The 24,299-nt window shown below is 41.5% G+C and overlaps 2 protein-coding genes across 3 annotated transcripts in view; both read right to left on the bottom strand.

Moving 5' to 3' along the window:
- Positions 1-24,299, bottom strand: part of LOC120427371 (structural maintenance of chromosomes protein 3) — an 80,559-nt gene that overhangs the window by 21,553 nt on the left and 34,707 nt on the right. For both annotated transcript variants that reach the window (XM_039592226.1, XM_039592227.1), the window contains 3 exons: positions 15,332-15,471; positions 13,539-15,270; positions 12,824-13,478 (listed from right to left, as the gene is read on the bottom strand). In XM_039592226.1, the coding sequence (XP_039448160.1) occupies positions 12,824-13,478; positions 13,539-15,270; positions 15,332-15,471 (2,527 nt within the window). The remainder of the gene's footprint in view (positions 1-12,823; positions 13,479-13,538; positions 15,271-15,331; positions 15,472-24,299) is intronic.
- On the bottom strand, positions 8,406-12,815 carry LOC128092419 (uncharacterized). Its single transcript, XM_052706181.1, has 2 exons — positions 8,609-12,815; positions 8,406-8,543 (listed from the first exon to the last, which is right to left on the bottom strand). The coding sequence occupies exon 1, from the start codon at positions 11,101-11,103 to the stop codon at positions 10,144-10,146; it is 960 nt and encodes a 319-aa protein (XP_052562141.1). The 5' UTR covers positions 11,104-12,815; the 3' UTR covers positions 8,406-8,543; positions 8,609-10,143.

Below are 24,299 nucleotides of genomic sequence, written 5' to 3'. Positions count from 1 at the left end.
CGGAAAATTTCACGAATGTTTCATGTTTTAACATTGTAAATTGGACCATCACCAAAAAACTTTTTACTGTGTATCTTTTTTTTTCAGTGTAGTCCTTATCCATACCTACAACTTTGCCGAAGACACCAAATCGATCAAAAAATTCCTCAAAAGATACAGATTTTTAAATTTGCATACATCATTTTTATATGGACAGCTGCCAGATGAAGTGAGATCGGCAAAAGGTAAACATTGGCAGTGAAAGAAGATGCAGTTCGGTCGTCTCGTCGCTGCACTAGTTCGGTCGGTTCGTGGAGGAGAAAAAGTGCCAGTTTGCCGCGAAACTTCAACCGTGCAGTTCGATACCGCCGTGTGGGAACGTTTCGGTCCGTGTGTGGTGTTTGGCTGAAGAAATCCAGGAGAAACAGTGTTTTAAGGTGCGATCCGCACCATCCGTCGATTGTGAAGCGACCAGGTTGAAGAACGGTGCATTTGGTGCATCGCGCAGTCGATGCACCAGGGGAAGTCCGTAGCAGAGTTTGAAGAGGACCGTCAGAAGCTATAGTGGTTGGGCAAACGTACAGAAGGAAGCTGGTCATGAAGAAGTCCGTGTGTTGTCATCCATCCCGGGAATTCCCGGGACAAAAATCCCGGGATTTTTCCAAAACCGGGAATTTCCGAATCCCGGGATTTTTTTATAATTTGTTCCGGGAATTCCCGGAAAAAAAAACAAATTTTGGTCTGGAAATTCTGATTTGGTTGTGGAAATATATGAACAGTTGAATACCTCAGAATCGATAATAATATATATCGAAAATCGTCGCGCACTGGACTGACAATTCAGAGGTTGCCGGTTCGAATCCCGCGGAGGGCGCTCTAAAATTATTTGTGTTAATATGGGTATTCGGCGCCGTCGCTCCGTGCCATACTTTCATACACTTAGGAGCCCAGGGCGGCGAAGCCCTTGTAGATAAAAAGGAAGACACTAGTGGTTGGTACTAGCAATGGTGGCCGACAGCTATAAAGTCAACTTCGTTTTTTTTCGATAATAATTTTATAGCATTATAATTTGTATTCGGCATATATCAGCATTAATTTAGTTTATTAGGGCAAAGTGTTTTAATTTTAGTTTACCGATCTGCAAAATGGCGCTTTAAATATTTCATATTTGATTTTGAATTGAATTTATATTTTTAATAGCTTGATATATCTACTTATATTTATGATTTAAAAGTTGAAAAAATCAAATAATGTTTTGAATTACTTTGGTTAAAACGGGAACAGAACAAAACAATTTCACAGAACACCGATTTTTAAATTTATTGTTCTAAAATCTCCTTACCTATTTAGAGAGCGAGTTGTGGCGCTATAACCACGGCAAATAGTGTCCAGGGCATTCGTGGAAATACAATGTCCCATCCCAGAGGGTCCCGGAGTACCAAACCTTCTTAGCATGGTGCTCCTAACGAATACAACCAAATCTCGGAGCGTATGGTGGTGTGTCCCCACGCTTCTTCCTCCCCTGTCGATTCAGAATTGTGTTGTTGTTCGAACACTCAGTGCTCAAACTCAACACAATTACGAGTCATCTCTGCGATACGGCTTTACGCAGTAGGCCTGGCCGGTTCAACGCTTGTGATGTTTCAATGCATTCTAATGCAATGGCGCACTACAAACGTTAATAAATGACAAGAAGAGTGCTAGGCGTCATCTAACCTAAGGCACTCTCCAGGATCCCTTCGAAAGATTGGCTGCGCTAGGGTCTGATTAGATTAGATTAGATTAGACTAAAATCTCCTTACCTATTTAGACTGTTTTTTCCTAGTTGGCGGTAGCAACTTAAAAATAATTTGTAAAATATTTTTTTAGCAAATGTTTTTTTTTGTGAAAGTTAAACATTTTAGCACTTGTATCAATAAGTAAAATTTTAAAATTAATTTTTAATTTTAACGGTGAATTTATTTAACACATGGATGTTTGCAAAATATTCATTCGAAAGGCGTTTATTCGGGATTGCAAAAGATGTTGTAAGCAACTTGTTATAAAACTTGATTTTTCCAGCACTTGTCGTATTTCTAGATAACTTTTTCAAAACATCAAATGAGCCAAGAGTTTCCTATGTACATAGGACCTTTTGAAAAAGTAATCGAGATTTATCCGATGTATGTACGACTCGTGCTGAAAAAAATTTCTTTTTGCCACTTGTTGCATACATTTTTATTATGTAAAACATGAAATTCAAAACTTATCTTAAATTTTACATAGGTTGGTGTCATTTAATTTGTTGTCGCCTCTTGTTTTTTAAAGATATTTTCGAAGAAATTTTTCAAGCTTTTCTGGTCATGTCAAATAAAAAAGAAATATATGCGTAAAATTTTATTTAATTTGAATCACATTGTAGTTCATTCAAAATCCAAAGCACAACAAAGAACAAAAAAACTTATTTTAATTTCATATAGGCTTTTTAAAAACTGTCGTCCTTGTATAGATTGAAGTTTTGATTTATTTTGTTTGGAGGGAAAAGCCCGTTTGAGTGGATCGCCTACCGATGGGTCCTTCTTAAATAGGCACAAAACCTCTTTTTTATTGTCAACAAAAAGGCTTTTTTCATAATTACTTAAACTAACTTATTGGGCTAACGGAAATTACATACAATATAAATAAATAAATAAATAAATAAATAAATAAGCTACAAGTGTAAACCTAAACTAGAGGGTTAAGGGATGGGGGATTTTCTTCTCGGAGAAACGTCAAGAATTTAAGTTTTTGAACAGGACGAGACAAATTAAAATCGAAGGACGAGTAGCACCGATTGAAGACTCTGCACATGCTGGAGAATGGTTCATTGAATGCGTAATTGGTGCGAGCAAAGGGTAGGGTCAGAAAAGCAAACGAGCGAAGTGTTCGCCGGCGAATGTTGATGTTGAGTTGTCCGACCAAGTAAGGACAATCAATGTTGGATCTCAACAGATCAGAAACAAACACGGTTTTCGCTAAATCTCTCCTGACAGACAAAAAATCATGATGAAGATAATCACATCGACTGGCAATGCAAATACAATGAATATCTCGGAAGTACTTAGTCATTCTGAAGATCATACCGAGCAATTTGGATGCCTTAGAAGTCATGTAAGCCACATGATCCTTAAATGAAAGTTTTGCGTCAAGCATGACACCCAAATCTTTGACACAACGATCACGTTTTAACGAGTTTTCAAATAGTGTGTAGTCGAAGCAGACCGGCGACCTCTTCCGTGAAAACGTGATAACTGAACATTTAGTGGGGTTTAACACCATTTGGTTCAGCTGACACCAATCGGAGAAAAAATTGATTTGCTGTTGAAAGAAGCGACAGTCTGAGGGTTTCTTGATGAAAGTGAACAGTTAGAAATCGTCAGCATAAGAAAGTTTCGAGCACCGAAGTTGATAGTTGACATCGTTGATATAGAGCAGGAATATAAATGGACCTAAGTGGCTACTCTGAGGTACCACGAATGTCACAAGGAATGGTGATGAAAGGCAATCCGCGATTTTTACCTGTATCGATCTTCCGGTTAGGTAGGAGCACAGAGAACAGATGTACATCTAGGCTCTAACTTGTGTGTAAACACTGTTGCACTAAAAAAATACGTTGCATACAATCTTGCATCAAAGAAATTAGAGTGTGCAGGATACGCTTGGTGGCGCCACCGTCGCGGCTGAGAATACTTGACTTAACAATGAAAAAGGCTCAATAATTCCGAAAGAAATAAATGTTAACCTCGTTTAAATAGAAAATTCCTTTCTGTATAATTCCAGTTGACTAAAAATAATGCAAAAATGCATTAACATTAACGAAAACCTAACAGAAATTTCATTCAAAAATTATTTTTCAAGTGACAATTTAAAATAGTCCCTTTACAAATGTTATGTCCGATTTCGTTTTGTTCACCTTCTTTGGCGCGTAAAATTGCAACCCTCTGATGAAGGACAGTCAGACATTGGTCTGATGTCGTTCGTACGGAATGTTTTATGTAGTGATTAGATGGTCCAACGTTCTGCTACTGTAGGCCATCATGATTTTGGAAGTGGCGCTATCTAGGCGGATGGTGCACACCCTAGCTCTTTTCAACGTATTTTGGTTTGAATTTATACACACGTTTTTCAATGCTGTTTGTTCAATGATATACATCTGTTCTCTGTGGTAGGAGTAAACCCAGTCAAGAAAAGTCCCGTGTAAGCCAATACGACGAAGTTTTGCGATTGCGATTCGATGATCGATCTTGTCGAAAGCTGCAGAGAGGTCGGTGTAGACCGCATCGACCTGGTACCCACTTTGAATTGCTCGTTGTATTGTGGAAACATAAGACACAAGGTTTGTGTTAGTTGACCGTTTGGGGAGAAATCCGTGCTGAAGTGTAGATTATCAGCAATTTATATGATTGAGCTAATTCTATGATTTTATGCTTGAAAACATAACAAAAATAATGAAAACTTAGATTTTATTACTTTTTTCAAAACTTCCCGGGATCCCGAGAATTCCCGAATTTGAAAGTTTCAAGCTCTCTATGATTTGTTTACATTTTTTAGAGCTTAAACTCGACACTGATTTTCCTGATACTGGTAATAAAATGACAAATTTCTATAGAGAGCATTTAGAGCTAAAAACCAAGCTTCCCTGCACCGTGCGGTACACGCGGTTCATTTGTACCTCGGGTTTGCTTTGCGCCTGCTTTGTTCGGTTTACACCCGTACCCGACTCACACGAACCGAGGGTATTTTGGTTCATCGTACCAGCGCACCACGACACTCTCGGTTCGCCGCGTCGGTTTTGTGTCTGGCACTCACCCATGGCATGAACCCGGTACATGAGCCAAGGTGCTTCACTCGTTACGAGCCGAGGTACGTGCCGTGGTACGCGCTGGCGGTACAAAACGGGTTCAATACCACGACACGTACCACGGCACGCTGGGTTCATGCCATGGGTGAGTGCCAGACACAAAACCGATGGGGCGAGCCGAGAGTGTCGTGGTGCGCTGGTACGATGTACCAAGATACCAATACAAAAATGGGTTCAGGCACGTACCGAAGCTAGAAAACCAAACCCGCGGTGTGCGTTGGCACTGGCGCATGGGAAGCTTGCTAAAAACTATCCACTAATTCCCTTTGCTTGAAAAAAAATAAAAATTAGAATACAGGTAATAAAATGGCAAATTTCCATAGAGAGCATTTAGAGCTAAAAACTATTCACTGACTTCCTTTGCTTGAAAAATAAAAAAAAAATATTTAGAGTACAGGTAATAAAATGGCAAATCTAAAATTTAGAGCATAAACTCTTCACTGATTTCCTTGCTTAAAAAATATTTAAAATACAGGTAATAAAATGGCAAATTTCCATAGAGAGCATTTAGAGCTAAAAACTCTCGACTGATTTCCTTGCTTGAGAAAAAAAAGTTTTTGCTATTTAATTTCTATTTCTTATTTTATTTAAAAAAATGTAAACTAGTCATAGAGAGCATTTAGAGCTTGAAACTTTCTAATGGTTATCTTGCTTGAAAAGTAAGGAAAAATATAGATTTTTTTCTGTTGAAATAAATAAAATGGCAAAGTTACCAGAAAAAAATCTTTATCAGGTTTAAAAAATGTTACCTGATTTTCATTTTACAAAATTAAAATAATTGTTAGAAGCTTTAGTTTATTTTAACTTGAATATTTGAAATTGTTTTTAACTTAATTTGTTGTGCGAAACTTGTAATTTTGTTGAACATTTGTTTTGTCAAATAAAAGTAAATCTTTCCTTGTTCCTGAGGGGAAAACCCGTGAAGAGTATCGGGGCCGGCATTTACAAAGTGGATTCAGTGACAGTTCATTAATCAACTTAATGTTAACATGTTAAGGTTAATGTTAACATTCCATAGGTTGTCTTCCTAATGTGTCTTTGATAAGGTCTAGTTTGTGACGATACACTACCTTCCCTTTACTAAGCAATCGAAACCAGAAGGGAAAAGATCACCAGTTGTGATGGTCCGAGCCGGGATTTGAACCCCGATCTACCGCTTACTAGGCGGAAGCGTTACCACTGGGCTACGTGGCTCGGTGTTTTGTCAAGACAAACATAAAAATAGCTGTAAAATAATTATATTGTTACTAATAATTATTACTTACCAGTACAATAATTTTATTTGAAATTTCTACCAACCATCCAGACGAGAGCATTTAACATAAAAACTCTTTATGAACAATCTGCTATACTAGTTTTCACTTCAGACGATCTCTACCAAACATGCTTCATATTACCTGTGCCTACGACGCGGTCGCTTTGTGTTTGTCGCAAGCAGTACCTATTTATTATAAAAATAGTTTTTTAAATATTATTAATATTCTTTGACCTCTATCTTAACCTATACCCTAACTGGCTCAATCGGCCTTGCCATCACGGAGCCGTGCGTCTATTTAAAGATCCGAGATCTATTGTTCTTCGTCTTCATGGATGTTGATGATCTCCTGGGGGTCTTGTTGGAAGAGTCTTCCTTCCTTCCTTCACGCGTTGCGGTGTGATTGGTTGGTCATCTTCCCGTCCATTCCCCACTCACCCACCGCTAGTTGTTGTAGTGGGGGGAGCGGCATGTGTGTGCGTGTGTGGTAATTAATTACCGTGTGTGTAAGTTGCCACCGAAAAATCGGTGGCGAGGTGACTGGGCGGGATTCGATCCCTGATCGTCTGCTTGAAAGGCAGATCGCTTAACCATGCGGCTAAGTACCAGGACATTTTTTATTTCGGTATAGCTTAGGTTTCTTCGAGAGAGTTGTTCATTTTTGACAGTTGAGCAACTTTGTCGAAAACAAAATTATTCTATACATTGTATCTTAGAAAATAAATAGTTTTTTCTTGTTTTGCACAACTAAAATCAATCAAATTGAAATGACGTCTGACAGAATAATATAGAGCCTTTTGGTACCAGCAAATTTCTAGAACATGTGAACTTTCTAAAACTTATCGTTTTTGAGATATATGCAATTCAATATTATTTTTCCCCATACAGAGCTGGCTCTGTTCGCTGCATACAGAGCTTAGCCATAGACTAATAAAAGACTACTCAGTGGGCTCTGAACCATGACTCAACCTTTTTATGACCCCTCGGCACGGCCGGTTCACTGTCAATGACTTTGACATGACATTTCGCGCAATGTTATTGTTTATGTTTTTGTTTTGATTTAGATGGAACTAGGATCCGGATGAGGACGATGGGCCATGTTCCGGATGAGGAGGGGATCTCGAGCGAAATCCCGAGAGTGGTCGGTTCTAGACAAGAAGCGGCTCTCGATCGAGATCATTGTGGGATGTTATTCGTCTTCTTCCCAAAAACGATCCACGTGATCACCGTCGGGTTTGCCAAGCAAAATCGGCGCGGGCCACCTCCGGTTAATACCGTTGTCCGGCTTCAGCTGAAGCAAACCGTCCTCCTCCAACCCGGAATTGTCACACTGAAAGGCAAGAATGTGCACCTACTTCAAAAACCTCAAATCAGCCAAGTTCTTTGCCCTGAACCGTCAACTTGGCATTCCGAACCCCAGCGATAACGTCGTCAAACAAAAATTTGTCCCCGAACCAGTTTCACCGACAATCCGTACGACCGCCCAGTGCACCTCCTTCTCCGTCACCTATATAGGCGAACTGTACGCGGAGGTCAGCACAGTTTGTTCCACTTAGAGGGAGCCCCCAAAAAGGAAGCCCACTTCGTCCCGGAACTGAGACCCACCGAAGTCGCTAAGTTCAAGAATCCTCATGGGTCATGGGGAAAAATTCCTTCTTTTACTTTGGTAAATACAAAGAAAACAAAAACGACGATAATTTTTATCATGCACTTGAAAGTTTATTTTCAAGGGTTTGGCAACGGTTACAACTTTTTCAACATGATCGAAATTCACTTTTTTTTGTTCACATAGTTCTTGAAAAATTCCTCGCCCTTCCGGATGTTTTTCTTCAGCTCCGATATGTCCTTCTTCAGCAGCTCCTGTCCGTAGGCGTTCACCTTGGGCAGACCAAGGTTCTTCTCGAGAACGTTCTTGCCCAGTAGCAGCAGCGTGGAGAAGTAAGTGACGAGCGGACGAACGCGCACTCAATCACGTTCTTTTTGCCGTTCATGGCATGGGCCATAGCAAGGGCAAAACGGGCTTCGGCGTAGGCCGTCGTGAGAGTGTCCGCACCGGCACCGGTCTTGGTCTTGAGGACCTCTTGAATACGTACCGCCAGGGTGGCAATCTTGTCCTGGGGAAGCTCACTGGGATAATGGTCTGGCCGGAGTGGCCTCCGATGACCGGAATGTTGACCGGAAATGTTGACCCGCCGAAGTCGACACCCTCACCGATGAATGTGTTGGGACGGACAATGTACAGCATGGAAATGCCAAACGCGCACTTCGGTTCCAAAAATCCGGCCTTTGGTAGAGTGTCGCAGGCAATCGTTACCATCGAGTTGTCTAGATACGAGATGATCAAATCATCCGGCGGCAAGGTCGCGGACGATTGAGGTGTTCGTATTGAACAGATTTCGCTTACGAGGAATGATGACAAACAGCAATCATCTGGAAAAGAGAACACCAATGATAAACTGATAAAATAAGCATTTATTTTAAAAGCTAAACATTACCTTAAAAACCAAACACCAGTCAATTTCGCTCGTTGCGCCAAACAAAAATCCCTGCACAGCTGATTGACTCATTTGCAGCCTGCCTTGATCGCTAAGCAAAACAAAAACAAACAAGATGCGCGCGTAAATCAGCACAAAACGAAATCGAAAAAACCAGCGCTGCCAGGTCGTTCTGTCATACGAGGGGCGAACCGATGTGTGGTTCAACGTGGTACTCGCGGTTCACAGCTTATGAGTCATACTTTTTGAAAAATTTTGTTCGGAGTGTTTAGTCTTTAATTAGTCTATGCCTTAGCTCTGTTCTACCATACAGAGCAGGTAAAGAGTTTTTATTGAGCCTATAGAGCTCGATGCGTCTCTGGTTATTGGGCGCAGCGAGCGTCATCAGAGATTTGGTTCGGTTTTGAGCATCGGACACAACCAACATCGAGTACGCCGCAGGCCAGTGGGCCTCCCGTACGGCTGACAGACGACGTCGGCCTCCTTGTACCTGTCGTAAGCTTCCTGTTTAGAATCTCCTCCGGGGAAGGAGATGGATTCGTGATCCAGTAGACTTGTCCACCATGGACAAAATTCCGTTTGGATCACCTTCGAGGTGGTAATGCTGTCGTTTTGGTTCCTCGTTCAGTGGAATGTCCTGTCTGTTTTGGTCCACCATCCGGTGGAATCCCGTTTGACCCACTGTTCGACGAAATTTCCGTTTGGTCCACATCTGTGTAAATCCTGTTTGGTCCACCAGCCGATGGAAATCCTGCCATTCCTGCATTGTTGCAGGACGGTTTTTTCCTGGGCGTTTACAGGAGAAACTGATTAGCGGTTGCTCAACTGGAGCAACAACCATCACGGTCATGTGGAGATGTTCTGATGAGCCTCTGTCCACCCGGACAAGGTTACCGGCCTCGTTCTTTAGCATCAGAACATCCGTCGAACGCAAATTGGAATTCACGAACCCCCACCAAGTAGTCGTATTGGAAACCAGAAGAGGCCGCGCCAACGAAGCGAGCTGGGCGACGGCGTACCCAACATCGAGCCGCGCCAACGCATGTCGGGCGGCATCCAGTCAGTGAGCGAACGGTTCGCTCTTGCCAACGCTAACGGCAATCGTGGTCACAGCAGAAAAGCACCAGGGGTGGCGCGTTTGTGATCGGACGGGCCAGAACTGCCCCCCACCACTGCACAAAGTTAAGTACTCTTGAATTAACAATTTTGAACAGTAACATAGCAGTCTCCCTTGAAATAGGTTGCTGTCGACGCTCGATATGGCCATCTGTTGGTCACCAAAACCAAGAAGACATCGCCAACGGTCGCAGTCCCAGTCTGCGGAGTCCTGACTTTCTATGAAGAAGAAAGAGAAGAATCTAGTCGAAGAACACAAAAAGAACCGCGGATTATGACAACCGGTTGCCGGTCGTGGATGTCCAGGGTTGTTTCTAGGGGTCCAACAGTATGTTAATGCACAAATTGACGATTTTGTAGCCATTTGTTGGGTTTTTTTTTCCTTAAAAATATTTATTTGGCTTCTTGTTTACACATGTTTAGGCCAGGTTTAATCTTCGAATCTTTTTTTTCGTTTCCTGAAACTTTCCTGCAGAATGCTGGACAGTGCTTGATTTTTTTGTCATTTGAAGTGGATTTTCTTGATCGTTGGTCAGGTTGTCGATGCTGATGTGTGGTGTGGCTGTGTTTTCAATTCTCTCCAAAAAAGAAAGATCGGGAATGATGTCGTTGGTAAACTGCAGTTTTGCGGGCTCTGATGTCTTCACGGTGTTATCTTCATCTTCTTCGTCTGATATGGTGTTGTTGTTGAGTTTAGTAACGTTGCATTTTTGTCCCGCGTGTATTTTTTGCGAACAATAGCGACACGTTTTTATTTGGTCTTTATGAACAATGTACGCCGACATACCCTCGATCTGGACGAATGAGGGTATCGGCTGTTTAATTTTCATTCGCGCGACTCTAACCCTGTTTGGGATACCGGGGAAGAAGTCGCGCCATACCTCGTTGTGGATTGAAGTTATTTCCCCGTATTGCTTAAGGTGTTCTTCGATGATGTTATTTGGCATTCGAGGTGGCAGATCGTGGACCTCGATGGCGCCATCCTCCACGTAGATGGGAATCAGGAACCGCTTCTTCGCATGCACGATGAAGTGCTTGGAATTGTGGTCCCTGGCGATAGCAAATGCTTGATCCGGCGTTGTTGTCTCGATGATGACCTGGTTCCTCGACACGTTCACCTGCAGGTTACGTACCGACGACAGGTCCAGCTTAATCTGCTGCTGCAGGAAGTTTTGGATTGTCCCCAATTCAGGTACCACTGGCATGACAGTGAAGTAAAAAACCAGGGAATTCTGGCGAAATGTTTTCATTTCGATTGTCGTTAAGGCGTGCACTTGAAAACGAACGACCTTGGGCCGAAACCGCCTCACAAAAGAATGCGAATAAGACACGAGCGCAAAATGCGACCGCTCTGGCTGAGTGTAGAATAGTGACTGCATTTGTTGGGTTATTAGCCGTGCTGTGATACTGGATTTAGTTATCAACTTTTTATCAGGTTAAAGCGGTATACGCACATCGGAAGGAAACGGTGAATAAAAAATTCTAATGGCCAGCAGCGGTAGCGAAAGCAAGCTAGCCTTAAATATTAGCACTAAAAAATAATGAATTCGCTATATCATTACATTAATGAAATAAGCCTGAAATCGATAAAATACAAACATCGTTCTCAATAAAACCAGGCATCAGACACCAGACAAAATATACAAACGTCCTTTCAAAAAGACTTTTTCAATTAAGTAATAAAACATATCAAATTTATAACAACTAATAATAAAATGCTTTATTCAACCCAACTTGCAAATTTTATGTGTAGCCATACAAATTTGCAGTTACTTTCCAACAAGAAAGAGAAGAGAGATCTTGCAGAAAAGTACGGGAACGGTTTTGTTTGTTTGTTTTTTTTTTTTTTTTTTTTTTTTTTTTTGGGAGGGTGATCCAGCCGCACATCGTTGATGTCGAAACCTCTAAACTGGGCCCTCGTCCTGTCACGTCCGTCAGTAGTCTTGTCGTACATTACAACTAGAACCAGATCTGCCAATGAATTAGTACACTTCGACCAAATAAACACTGACGCTGTATGGATCTGACTCTAGAATAAATGCACAGTTGTGTGTTATTCATAAGTCCAAAATGTTCAATTATTCATATAAGTCCAAATATTCATTTGCGGATAACTACCTAACTTGAATTGAATACAAGATTTAAAGCAACCTATCCGAAAGCTACTCTTATCTCAAATCCCCGACATTTTAATTATTAACCAAAAAAACGTTTCTTTTAAAACCTGTCTGGCTTCTTTAAAAAAAAAAACAAAAAAAAAATAACAGTTGATATTTTACAAGTCGTGAAATGAAAAAGAGACGACCATTTGTTCGTCAGAATTCCAGTAGATCCTCGATTCGCAACAATGGTCGATACAATCATAATCCGACAACCGTTAGTTCAACAGATCAACGAATTTAGTCCGATATCATTTCACTATTGATTGATCGAGACTCTATGGAAATTTTGACAAATCAGAATGGTTTTTATGCTACTTGAATGAAAATCACCGATTCTGATAGAATTACTAAATTCACTGTTACTAATTTTGTCCCTAAATAACTAAAGGCAAAGTATAAAAAGTTGATATTTATAGTTAAAATCCTAAATTCTACAAACACTATTTTTTTAAACCCGCATCCTAACCTGACACCCTCATTAAGATAGGGAAAAATCACATATGTAGCGGTTCATTGTACAAATGTGATATTTCCACTATCAGAGAACCTCCTTGTCTCGATGACAGCTTACCGGCCATCGATTAAGCCCTGAGACTGCGCCAAAGTGGGTTCTCGCAGCATGAAGTGGTGTCCATGTGTAAAAATGGAAGCTTCAGCAATATACTGAACACTTCGATTTTAATTCCACATCGAATCAAATCATACTCTTTGACAAACAAGCATCAAACCTATGACACTCATTATGACAAAGCCCAGGGAAGTACGGGAACGGTTTTGTTGCAACTTTAGCCTCTCTCATTGCAGAAGTTCTGCCTGAGAGATAAAATTACTTTTGTTGCAGAAAAGTACGAGAACGCTCTGCTGCCGACTCTGTGCAGAATTGCGGAATTCTACAGTACGTGAATAGACCTATTGCAAACAACAAACAACAACTTACTTCTTATCCATTTCATCCAAATCACCGAGAACTTTCTTGATTCTTTTTTCGGTAGACGTGAGTTCGTTGCGGCAATTATTTAGCTGTCGCTTCCGATCTTCAACAGATATTTCCTGTAACGCCTGCACTAATTCATCTTTACGGCGGAAAAGGTTGTTCGTGAGTAAGTTTTCTAATTTATTCTTGGTCACCTCCAAGCTCATACGAGATGTAAATGCCTCCTTGTTTTCCTGATTTAATCTTCGGATTTCATCATTCAACTGGTCAACCTCGTGCTGATCTTGAACAGAGAGCTGTGACATGAGCTCCTGATGAAGTTCATTTTCTAGTCCATCCTTTGTGCTATTCATAGCCTCAAGATTGGCTTTACATTGGGCCAACGAGCGTTCTTTCGGGTTTCGGAATCGTTCAATCCTCGTTAGTTCGTCTTTCATCAAACGAATATCGGCCTGAATTTTCTCAAACGCATCCTTTGACTTTCCCTGTTTAGTTTCCGTTTTTTGCATTTCAGAAACAACACCGTTGATGTTAACTTCGATTTGTTTTAACTCCGCCTTGAAACCAGTCAATTCTTTTTCCAACTCTTCAATCAGCTGTAAATACTCCGACCGTTTCTTCTGCATTTCCAACCTCGAACGCGATGTGTTGAAATATCCTTAAAGTAAATACAAAACCATCAGTTGTCATTTGAAAATTTGGTTCATCATTCCAATACCTCCAGTCAGACTTCCCTTTGATGAGACCTGGTCGCCTTCCAATGTAACACAATCCAATCCTGTGCTCTTCGCAAGCTCAGTGGCTCGCTCGAGATTCCGGCAGATTAGAGTTTTGCCAAATATGTATCGCAAGGCTTTGTCGTACTGTTCTTCATACTTCAACTTTGAAATCATTGGAATTGAATCAGGATCCTCCGGATAGTCATGAATGCGAACTTGCAGGCGATTCAAGGGCATAAAAGTCACCTCGCCAGGAAGTTTTTGTTTGTTCATCTCCTTCAGAATTTGCGTTCCAACTCTGTCCGATTCAACAATGTGATGAAACAGCCTGTTTCCGGCCGTCACTTCAACAGCGGTGTAGATCGATTTGTCGCAGTTAAAGTTCTCAATTACCGGGCCATAGTACGAGCGAGCTATTTCGGCAAGCTGTCCGCCACGCTGTAGGAAGCTCTCGAGAACTTTTCTCACAGAATCACGACCATTAAGGATGGGTTTGCCTGCCATCGATCTTAAAGCCTGGTCAGCTTTAGCAAGTTCCTCCTTATTACTGGACAAGCTTTGAGTTACTTGAGTTTCCCTCTTCCAAACTTCATTACGAATAGTTTGGAAGTGATCTTTCTTTTTCTTCAGCTCATAGTAGTTTTTGTTGTGCTCATCAATCTGCACCCGCAACTGCTCGAACGTTTCCGTATGCTCCTCTATTTTTCTTTCCAACTCCTTTTGCTTTGAGGCATCACGTTTTAAATCTTCCTGCAGCTTACTTTGATGCGTAATTTTGTCCTTAATTTGCTTGTTTAGCGATTTTAGCTCTCCTTGAATCCATTTATCTCGTTCCTCTTTCGATGCAAATTGTGAGCCACGTCCTTGCTTAGCATACAGTTCCTTTCGCTTTTGTTCCTTCAGGTTCAATTCTCTTGAACATTCTTCCTCCTTTCTACGCATAGCTTCGTAACGTGGTCGCACAGTTTCGAGCTCTTTTTCCTTCTCCGATATTGTTATCTTCAAACGCTCCAACTCTTGTTCAGCTCGTTCTTTCGACTTATTATCGCCTTGCACTTCATCGGAGAGATCGGAAATCGTCAGATCCAGTTTTGTCTTTTCCCTCAACAGCTGTTGATGCTCTGTTGTCAACACACTTTTCTCATCCTTTGCCGTATTAACATCTTTTCTAGCGTCCTTGAGGGACTTTTGGATGTTTTTGATTTTCTCTTGGGCTTTCTGAATCTCTTGTGCAAATTGCTTTTGCTTGTCACCGGAGTTTTTGCGCTGGGACTCCAGGTCATCGAGAAGCTTCTTGTTTTCCTTCAACTCGGTTTCATGAATAATATACTCCAACGTTCGACGAGCTTTGTCCCATTTTTGGTACTCCTTCAATTCCTCTTTCTCCTCTTCGAGCGTTTTCAAGCGGTCCTCAATGGTCTTCAGAAATTCGGTGATTTTCTCTACTTTTCCGTCAGTTTCCTTCAGAATGTTCATCGACTCTTCTTTTCGCTCGTCATATACTCTTGTTCCAGCTACTTCACGCAACAATTTCAACCGATGCGAATCAGGCGCCGTAGCCATTTGGTTTATTTTTCCTTGTTTTACAATGTAGTACGGATTCGAATTGGAAAATCCCGCCGACTCTAGAAGGTTGACAACCTCAGAACGGGGCACAACTTTTTTGTTGAGAAAGTATTGATCTTTTTTGGCACCGATAACGCGACGCAAAAAGATTTCTTCTTTATCGATCTGAAATTTGAAAAAATAAAAGTTATAAAAAAATACCACGAAATGCATTGCTTCGACATACCGGAACACGATTATCTGAATTATCAAAAATGATCTCCACGTATGCAGACATTGCCCGAGCCCCCGTGCCTTCGTGTAAAAGGGCCTGCCTTTGCTCCGGCCGAAGATGGGTAAACTCATCGCTGAGGACAAACTGGATAGCTGTAAATTGAAAATAAAAACTAAATAAACACAAGCTCTTTTAGCGTTTCTTACTAAAGGGTTATGCAGATTGGAAGAAACGCAAAACATCATATAAAAACCCGATTTAATATCACCAGAGGTGAAATAGAGCCTTTCTTACAAAATGATGAAACTCCGACAAATATATTGGTGCAATTATTTTTTCAGAAACATAATGATACCACCCAGTGTGAATTTGACCTAAAGCTTCGAATCGTTTAAGGCTAAACCTCGCATGCCATTTTTTTTTTAATTTCAGAGGTCCATTATGAGTCGCAAGATAATAATATTTAATTAAGAAAAACATATTGGATTGACATTCCTTCTAGTTTCCTTCTACAACACTTTGGTGAGGATGTTGTATCCAATCAGCGTTAGCCCTCCCCAAAATGTTTACCCTCCCTTTAAAAATGACATCGGCCGAATCTCCCACATGCGGGGAGAAAACGCCATTTATATATCGAACGCCAAGCAACAAAAATCTTACCAGACAAGCACCGAAAATTATGATCAACTTCAAGATTTCACCCAAACTTCATCCAGAAGGTTTTAGATAACTTTGTAAATTGTTATGACCTTTTAAATTTTCTTTTAACGTTTCAAGTCATTTATTGTCCGTTTCTCTCAAAGGTATACGCCGCGCGGCATTTCAGAATGTGCCGCAGACACTGTTGCCAGCGATTTTCTGCACTTTTGGTGCAATAAAAAACATACCCGGCAACAATGCCATGCAATTCGAAGAAAAAGATTAACAGAAGCAAAACACGCAGTATGAGATTTGACAGCGCGCATTTGCCGAAAGTGCGGCGCGTCGTTTCGAGGCTGGTATGCCGCGTGACTTTTTCGAGAATACGCGCAATATTATTTTTCCTTCTTTATTGTTCTCAACGCGGGGAGTTGTGAAAATGTGATGCACAAGGCTTTCACGCCGCACCGAGCGATTTGTGCTAAAAAGCATAGATTTTTCCGGGTCTTACAGACTTGCGGCCAGGTCAACCTTTGAAGCAGCAGCATGCAGAACCGGGTGAGCAAGTTCCAATAAGAATATTCTTTTGACAGATGTGAATGAGTATGCGAGTGTGAGTGAGAAACTGGGCCGAAACAACTTATCTAGATAACTTTTAATTAGGGGAGCGGTGCCATGTTTTGGGTACTGACAAATATAAAAACTTCGGTTTCTCTGCTGCTTTTGTTTTTTGTTGCTTTAATGTTGAAATAATCGATGTTTTTATTGTTTCGGCCCAATTGACGATGTTTGTGTGAGTGTTTCCGTTTATTTTTGTTTTCATTGCAAGGTTTGATACACAAAATTTTTTAGCTTGTATACACTGTCGGTTTGGCCGCTCTCATTTTGTTACGCGTACAAATTATTCAACAAATATCGTCGTTAGGTTTCCCGTAAATCACAATTATCAATTTTATTGAATATTTTTTTAATATGTCATAAAAAATCTCATGGTTTTTATGATCTGGTGTTTGATTAACTTTTTTTTAAAGTATTTAGGTTTACTGGTATAATGAGTTGTGTGTAAGAGTTGGTATGAATGAGCTTGATATATATTAATCAATTTGTTTTCCAGGGTTTTCAGGTTAAGTTCATAACTAGTGGTAAAAATACGCGCACCAAATCGAAAAAATTGTTCGTAAAATTTTGTTGAATCAGTTGTGTCTTTTATTTATTAAGATTCCATAAATTGTTTTGTGATTTTAAAAGCCCTTCCTATATTCACAGTACATACATTTCGACATGTCTAAACCGGAACTACGAAAAAATCTGTACAATAGAAATAATATCTAGTATGTAAGAAAATTGTAAGTAGTCTACATAAGCTTGACGAATAATCAATAAATATAAGTATAATCACCGTTGATCAGAAGGTACGGCGTCGGGTAAATCGTAAATTTTCAAATAATGTGTTAAATTTTCACGGTGGAAACTCATTTCTATAGAATCGTTTATCGAAAGACGCGCTGACATTTAGGATAGACAATTAGCACGCGTTTGTTTTTTTTTAGTTTTTGATTCGATTGTTTTTGTGTAGCGGGACCTCGCGGATACTCTACAACGTGTTTTTAGAGCGTTTAATTTGATATTTTATTTTTCATAAGTCCTTCTTTCATCATCGTTGATTGGAAGGCACGCCGCTGGTTTAGTTCGTTTAAGTTATTGTTTTCATTTCATTACAGTCGGCTACGTGGTGTCCTTTTTTTCTTTTCGTTTATTTTCATTGATCGTAATAATTTATTCCAACAGGCAGTTTTAGTATTAACTCATCAAACTATCGATTTTATGAAGCGTAAAGCGTCTTTTATTTACTATTTTTGAAATTTGCTCGCGTTAATTGTACAACCAATAAAAATATATTGATAAGTCCAGCCCATAGCACTACTGCTCGGTTGGCACGCGTTCGGTTAAAAAAAATCTTTTTAAATAATCAATTATTTATCTTTCCGCAGCCGGCTGCCTAAGATTCAAAACTTTCAACCGATAAACAAAATGCTCATGGTCACATCACTGCCACTCGTGAATCCTGACCTCATACCCATCTACTAACCCCCTCAAAACTCATGTGATACTTTGTCGGAGAAGCAGTCGATTGGGCGGTCTCTATCACTCAAGTATCGGACTAACATTCCCATCCACTTCCCCGTGACCTTACCACTGGTCGTGGCCGGCGCCGGTATTGATCAGCATGATAGGGGCCTTTGAGAAGTTGCGAAGCGAGGAAAGATAGCACCCACTCATCTTCCACGGCTCGTGGATGTAACTTCTGGAGGTCCTGGTCAATAACGGAGTAGCAACTGCGGGTGGGCACCTATGCTTATGCTTACACTGAAGATAAGAATTACACCAAAAAGTGTAGAATCCAACCATTTTCGCACAAGACCACGCTTGAACCTTCGCGCCGTGTAAACAGGCCGGAACACATTTTCTGGATTCTGGGCAAAAACGCATCCAATGTGTAAATTTTTGATTTGGCGGTAGCCGCCTGGTGGCAAAAATGGGAAGCTGTCGAGTAGCGGGAATATTGTGCTGCCACCTGTTGGTGAATAGATAAATCCAAATATTTATTTCTTTTTGATTAATTTTCATAAAAAGCTTAAATTTAATGATTTTTATTCAGTTTTTTACATTTTTAATGTACCACTTTACTTAAAGATACTTTTTTCTTCTTTGATGCAGATCTTGCTTGTGCTTACATTAGCAGCTTCCGGTGGCCGTTTTTTGGCCGGTGGCGTTCTTCATATACTGGTTCTTGCCATGCCACCGTGAATGCCGTCGAAGTCGAAGCCTGGAACCAACTACCGCGCGGTACTTCCGCGGCGATATCTTCGTGGAGCCATTGATTGTTGGGTTCTGTAAAAAGAGATCTTATAAATTTCAACCGTGATTTGGGAAAACCTCAAACTTACGTTTCTCTGAGCATTCCACGACCGCATGTAGGACCACACCACATCTTCTCTGGACCGTAACCTCACGGAGATCAGAGTGATCGGAGACACGACGAAGTTTTCCGTACCGTGACATCATTAGACCTGGATTGTCCACGAAGGTTCGGGGAATCACAAACGGTGGCCACTTCTTGTCGTAGCCTTACTTTACTAGTAGTTCTCCGGCCTCTTCCGGATTCAGCTTGGTTCTCGTCCACCTTGCGTGATCAGCAGCGGCGGACCAATATCCGATAAGATTGTCACGTAGGCCAATACTCCAACGACGTTCCTCTGTTGGACGGTCTTGGCCACACGTCACGCAACTTGCAGAATTCACCTTGAACGGGAAAATGCGATGTTTGCAAAAAGGATTGATGTCCACCCGTAGAGTTCGAATGGGTTCACCCTACGGTGCGATCGCTTGATGGTGAGCCAACGAATCCAAATCCTTTGGCGAGTTTCCACCGGGACTCTCTGGAAAAACAAAAAGCCTCGAGCCGTTTCCAAGCCATTCAAATCTAATGAACCTACCTTTACTTCTTGGGGGGAACTCGCAAAAATCAGGTCGCTGCCGAGTGAAATCGCAGGTGCAGCTGGACCGTTTGGCGATTCTGCAGCTTCCTGATCAGCTACCGGTGGGCAACTTCAAGGCTCGATCGAATCCATCTCGATGGCGTTGGAGTCTTCTGGATCTGTCTATTATCGGTCGCAAAAAGCTCGAAACTCAACATCCGCAAGCGGCGACTGGAGCGCTCGCAGCACATCCGATTCATGATCAGCCCGGGCAGTTTGTACTTCTGGCCACCTTCGATGGACTGCAGCAAGGGAACCAGTCCCCGCGTGATTCCTCCTAAAGCCGCCTCCATCCCGTTCCGAAGTTTCACAGAGCGGATCCAAAGCCTAAATTTGTTTCTTTGGAACGGATGAAGAAGTGCTTGGCAGGACTGGTCACTGTTTCGGTGATGTTACATTGCTGTAGAGAAAGTGTTTCGGGCGCCTGCAAGTAAGAATATTTTTAAAGAAATTTCCAAGAACAAAATCAACTCAAACCCACCCTCATCGCTTCCCAAATCGTTTCCTCCCGCGTCTCCAGTCGGTTCGTTTGCGCCGTAATTCTCAACTCCGCCGCCTCCTCACCATCCGAATCCGAATCCAGAACGTTCAGCTACTAGCAATTCAGCGAAACCTGGTCCCCAGGAAGCCCGAATTGTTACGTAATACTCGTACATCCGCTCAGATTCGGTCATGTTAAGTCAGGATTGATCTGAGTCAGCTTGTTGCGTCGCGATCGTCCTCGTCGTTCAATCGTTCAAGAAACGGAACTTCCCTTCAACCTTGAAAACGCCGGAAGTGAGCGAGAAAACGCAACCCGCAACTGCCGGCCTTACAGATTTATCCTTTCGGGCTTGGCTTATTTCGATTTCGCGGTCCGCACCCAAAGCAGGTCGGCTTCTCGCGTAAGGCTGCTCCTGTTGATCACCCCTAAGCGACGCGGTCCAGATTCAGCGGCCAACGGACTTTTCAGTCGATCCACTTCCGGCTGGTGACGTCGAGCTGGAGGAGAAATGGGCAGGGGAAGTGGACACCGATACGGTGAAGGATCACCGTAGCTGTCTTGACCGGGGGAATGGTGACGAGGCTGAGGGTAAACAGTTGTTTTATTTTTAAGCGCGAACAGCTAAAGAAAAGTTAGTAAATTGCAAGAAAACTTACCAAAAAATCAGACACCGAAAACCAGCGTGTTTTTTTTCACTCTTCGCTAACGTCAAAGTCCAAGACTGGTGGCGACACCCATCGGCAACTTTGGCAAAGCAGGCGAAAAGAAGTTTACACATTGGATGGATTTTTGATCGAAAACCATCGCGATGTGTAAAAGCCACACATCGATTTCAAAACAACCCGGTTCACACATTCGGTGTGTCGGATCGACACATTTTGGGCGTGATTTTTATCTTCAGTGTATGCTTATGCTTAATACGCGCAATATTATTTTTCCTTCTTTGTTTCCTGAAAATCTGAAAGCCGTAATCGTATTATTTGGGCACCTACCTCACCTCCATACTCGGAGTAATCCTTCTAAATTTTATTATTTTTTTTTACACATGCTTGAAAAGTGGTCGTCTTAATGCTTATTCTTAAATATGACTGATTTATACATCTTTCTAATAATTCACCATCATCTGTATATTTGTTTAACAATTTTTTCTTGACTCATATAAATTTTGCTGAAAACTTAAAGTTTTTTTAGCCCAATAAGATGCCTCTTTACCAGGGTTATTATAATATCAAAATATCAGCTCTAAGCAACTACAATTATCGCGCCTGAATACTCATGCCTCAAATAAAACTGCTTTTCGCTCCTTATTGAAACCACAGACAAACAGACGGGACAATCGAGTTCGGAACCATCGTCCTTCAATAACCGAGCCAAAACGGTTATTTCAAATGCAATTTAGCTTCGGCATCCACTCACCCGGCGCTGATGGCGCTGCTGTCGTGACAGCTCGCCCGTCTTTCCTCAGTGTGTGTAATGTGTTTTTGTTGTTGTAAAGTTGAGCATAAGCACGTGGCATCAAATAAAAACAAAACAAAATATGATAGAATTCAGGAATTCTAACGGTGATCCACAATCCAGGCTTTGCGGGACAAGATTGGGGCAGTTTCGACCAGGGTCAGATAAGCGGCTGACTAGCGAGGACATACCCTTTGCCTCACTATTAACCCGGTAGCCCGGTAGGCCTACTCAACTGCCTGTCGATATCGAGGCTGCTGCTGAGGCGCCCGCTACTGCAGAGGAAGCCGGACCATGTGGTAAAGTCATCTCTTTCGGAGCAACCTGCTTATCCTTCGTGAACTGATGCTCAGATTGCTGCTGCTGGTCGTACTTTTGGCTTTTTGGCGATGTTGCGTCGATCTATTTTGCGGCAGCGTTTTTTTGGAATCTTTGCAACTTTTTTCATCTCATTTTGCTGTTTAACGCAACTTAACTGCGCCGTGGACACGTTTCCCGCGGATGTTTCGAAACGAAACGCGGATGTTTTTGAGAGCAACGGGGAGGACCAGTGGTTTGGTCTCTGTCGTTGTGGTTGTGGTGCGTCGTTGCTGATGCTGCCGCATGGTTTGGCCGTCGGTGTTAATTTTTATTTTTATTTCATCGAGTACCTACTGACGATAAGCAACAACAACATTATTTAAATCAGCTGTTGATGTTTACAATCGTTAAGGCTTGATTGTCTCACGCATACACTGACATGACACATGACAGTAAGGGGTTTGTATTGGTATGTTTGGGCTGCGCTTCGGCATAAGCTCACCAGGTAGCGCTGGCGTCGCCGTGATTTGGTGGTTTGATGAAGGACGATGAATTTCAAAAATTATTTGTATGGAGAGTCACGTCTGTTTGTCTGTGTTGAAACTCTCAGTGCCGAACATAGCCGAACACGTTTTCGTGTTTACACACTCGCGATTGACATTTTCCTTTTCTCTCTCATTCCCGCTTGCACGATTATCCAACCTTCACAGCGTTTAACCATAAAAGCCGGCACAAAACCAATTTCTGCAAGCGCAGTGTTATGGGACGTCATGCGTGGTCGGCTTCTAATAGCCATCTCGCGTTCTCTCATTGCAGTTTTTGGAGAGAATGAGAGACTCAATGGTGAGAGCGCATAGTCGAGGAAAAGGGGAGGAGTGATAGAGTGAGAATGATATCGCTGGAAATTACGAGACACAAGAAGAGATCTCTCAAGCTATAGTGACAGCCGCTATACTCTCGGATATTTTTTTGTGCAGAGATAATTGTCAGCTTTTCTATCACTCATTTGCAACACTGCCCTTTACCCCTTTAGCATTACGACTGAGTAAACTCCAGATTTATTGTCGCTCTGGCACTTAACCGAATCGAGCGATTTCCACTCTCGCCGCACTTTTTCTCTCAGCCTTCTTCTGTCAAGCTCAATTTGGTATTACTCGATCAAGGTCCATTATGAGTCGCAAGATAATAATATTTAATTAAGAAAAACATATTGGATTGACATTATTATAAAAAAATAAAAGGTGCATAAAATAAACACATTTTTAAGAGCGGATACAGACATCGCTCAAGTATTTCAGAAAAAAAGCTCTCAAAAATCAGGCTTTGAGTTCCGGGTTTTGGGGCCAAAATTCAATCGAAAGAGCGCATCTAAACTTTCAATTTAGTAATAGGATTTTTTTTCTGGGACAATTCCTCGCCGTGCCTGATTTTTTTAAAGATTTCTGAAATAAGCGTTTTTCCAAAAGCAAACCTAAAACCTTTCTTTTGTAAAAAAGGCAAAAAGTCAAACGCTCTCAAATTAAAGTGCGGAATCCAATCGACGTAAAATGTGTTGAGAAGTTTGATCGAGTCGTGAACACTCAGTTAGAAAGATAAATTCGAGTGCAATTATACATAAATCATTGGGAAGAATTATTCTGAATAATCCCTCACCTTTTCTGAGAAATTTACTCTGTATATGAAGAAAAACACAGCACAGCTCTAACTTTTGAACCAACCGTCTGATCAATACCAAAATTTACTCGAATACAATTCATACCAAACGCATTCGATCGAGAATGGGTTGGGACTTTGAATTTGATGTTCAGTAGGGTATTTGTCCCTATTTTAGGCCTAGTACGTATTTTGGGTCTACCAAACTTAATTCAACGAAATTGAGCTTTTCACCAAATCTGGCAGGGATCTGCCACTTGAGAATGATACATGCAGTCATTATCTTCATTTTGGTGGGCAAGGACCATTCACTTTTTCCTCCTAAATTAGAAATAAAGCAAAAAATATATCACTCTTCACATTTTTCTTGGCAAATCGCTAGGTGCCCACTAGATCCAAAATATTCACGACTTTTGCTTACCACTTGTTGACACTCAGCATCACGGTTTTCATCGCTCAGCACATGAATGAGAGCTGTCCCCCGAATCTCCAACCACCGGCAATGTGTTTTTATTTGTGGGTTGCACAATCTCATTACAAAAACAATCACTAAACTGCCACCAAATCGCAATTCGCAATTTTCAGTGTAAGAACGGGCCTTGACCGATCTTATGCACTAGGTTCCCGACGAACACGGACTGCCCTTACACCTACATCTCACCCTTGCTCTGAGTCAGTACGAGCAACACGCTAGAACACGCTTTGAGTGTTCGTGCCAGGCATGCACACCTTCTTTTCCGGTTACGCATTTTAACTCGGCCGGGGGTGGTACATTACGTAGGGTTTGATGTAAGTATAAGTGCCTAACCATTTTTAGTGTGCCTATCGACTTTCATTAATGCAAAACTGTTTTATTTTTAGTTTGAATTCAAAAACTAGTTGTTATTTTACTGTGTATTGTTTTCTCCTG

The sequence above is a fragment of the Culex pipiens genome, chromosome 1 (genome assembly GCF_016801865.2).
Source record: "Culex pipiens pallens isolate TS chromosome 1, TS_CPP_V2, whole genome shotgun sequence".
NCBI lineage: Eukaryota > Metazoa > Arthropoda > Insecta > Diptera > Culicidae > Culex > Culex pipiens.
This window is presented reverse-complemented; position numbering and strand designations above follow the sequence as displayed.

Bases quoted from the DNA above. Each gene is read 5' to 3' on its own strand.
- LOC128092419 (XM_052706181.1), bottom strand. From the start codon at position 11,103: ATGCAGTCACTATTCTACACTCAGCCAGAGCGGTCGCATTTTGCGCTC.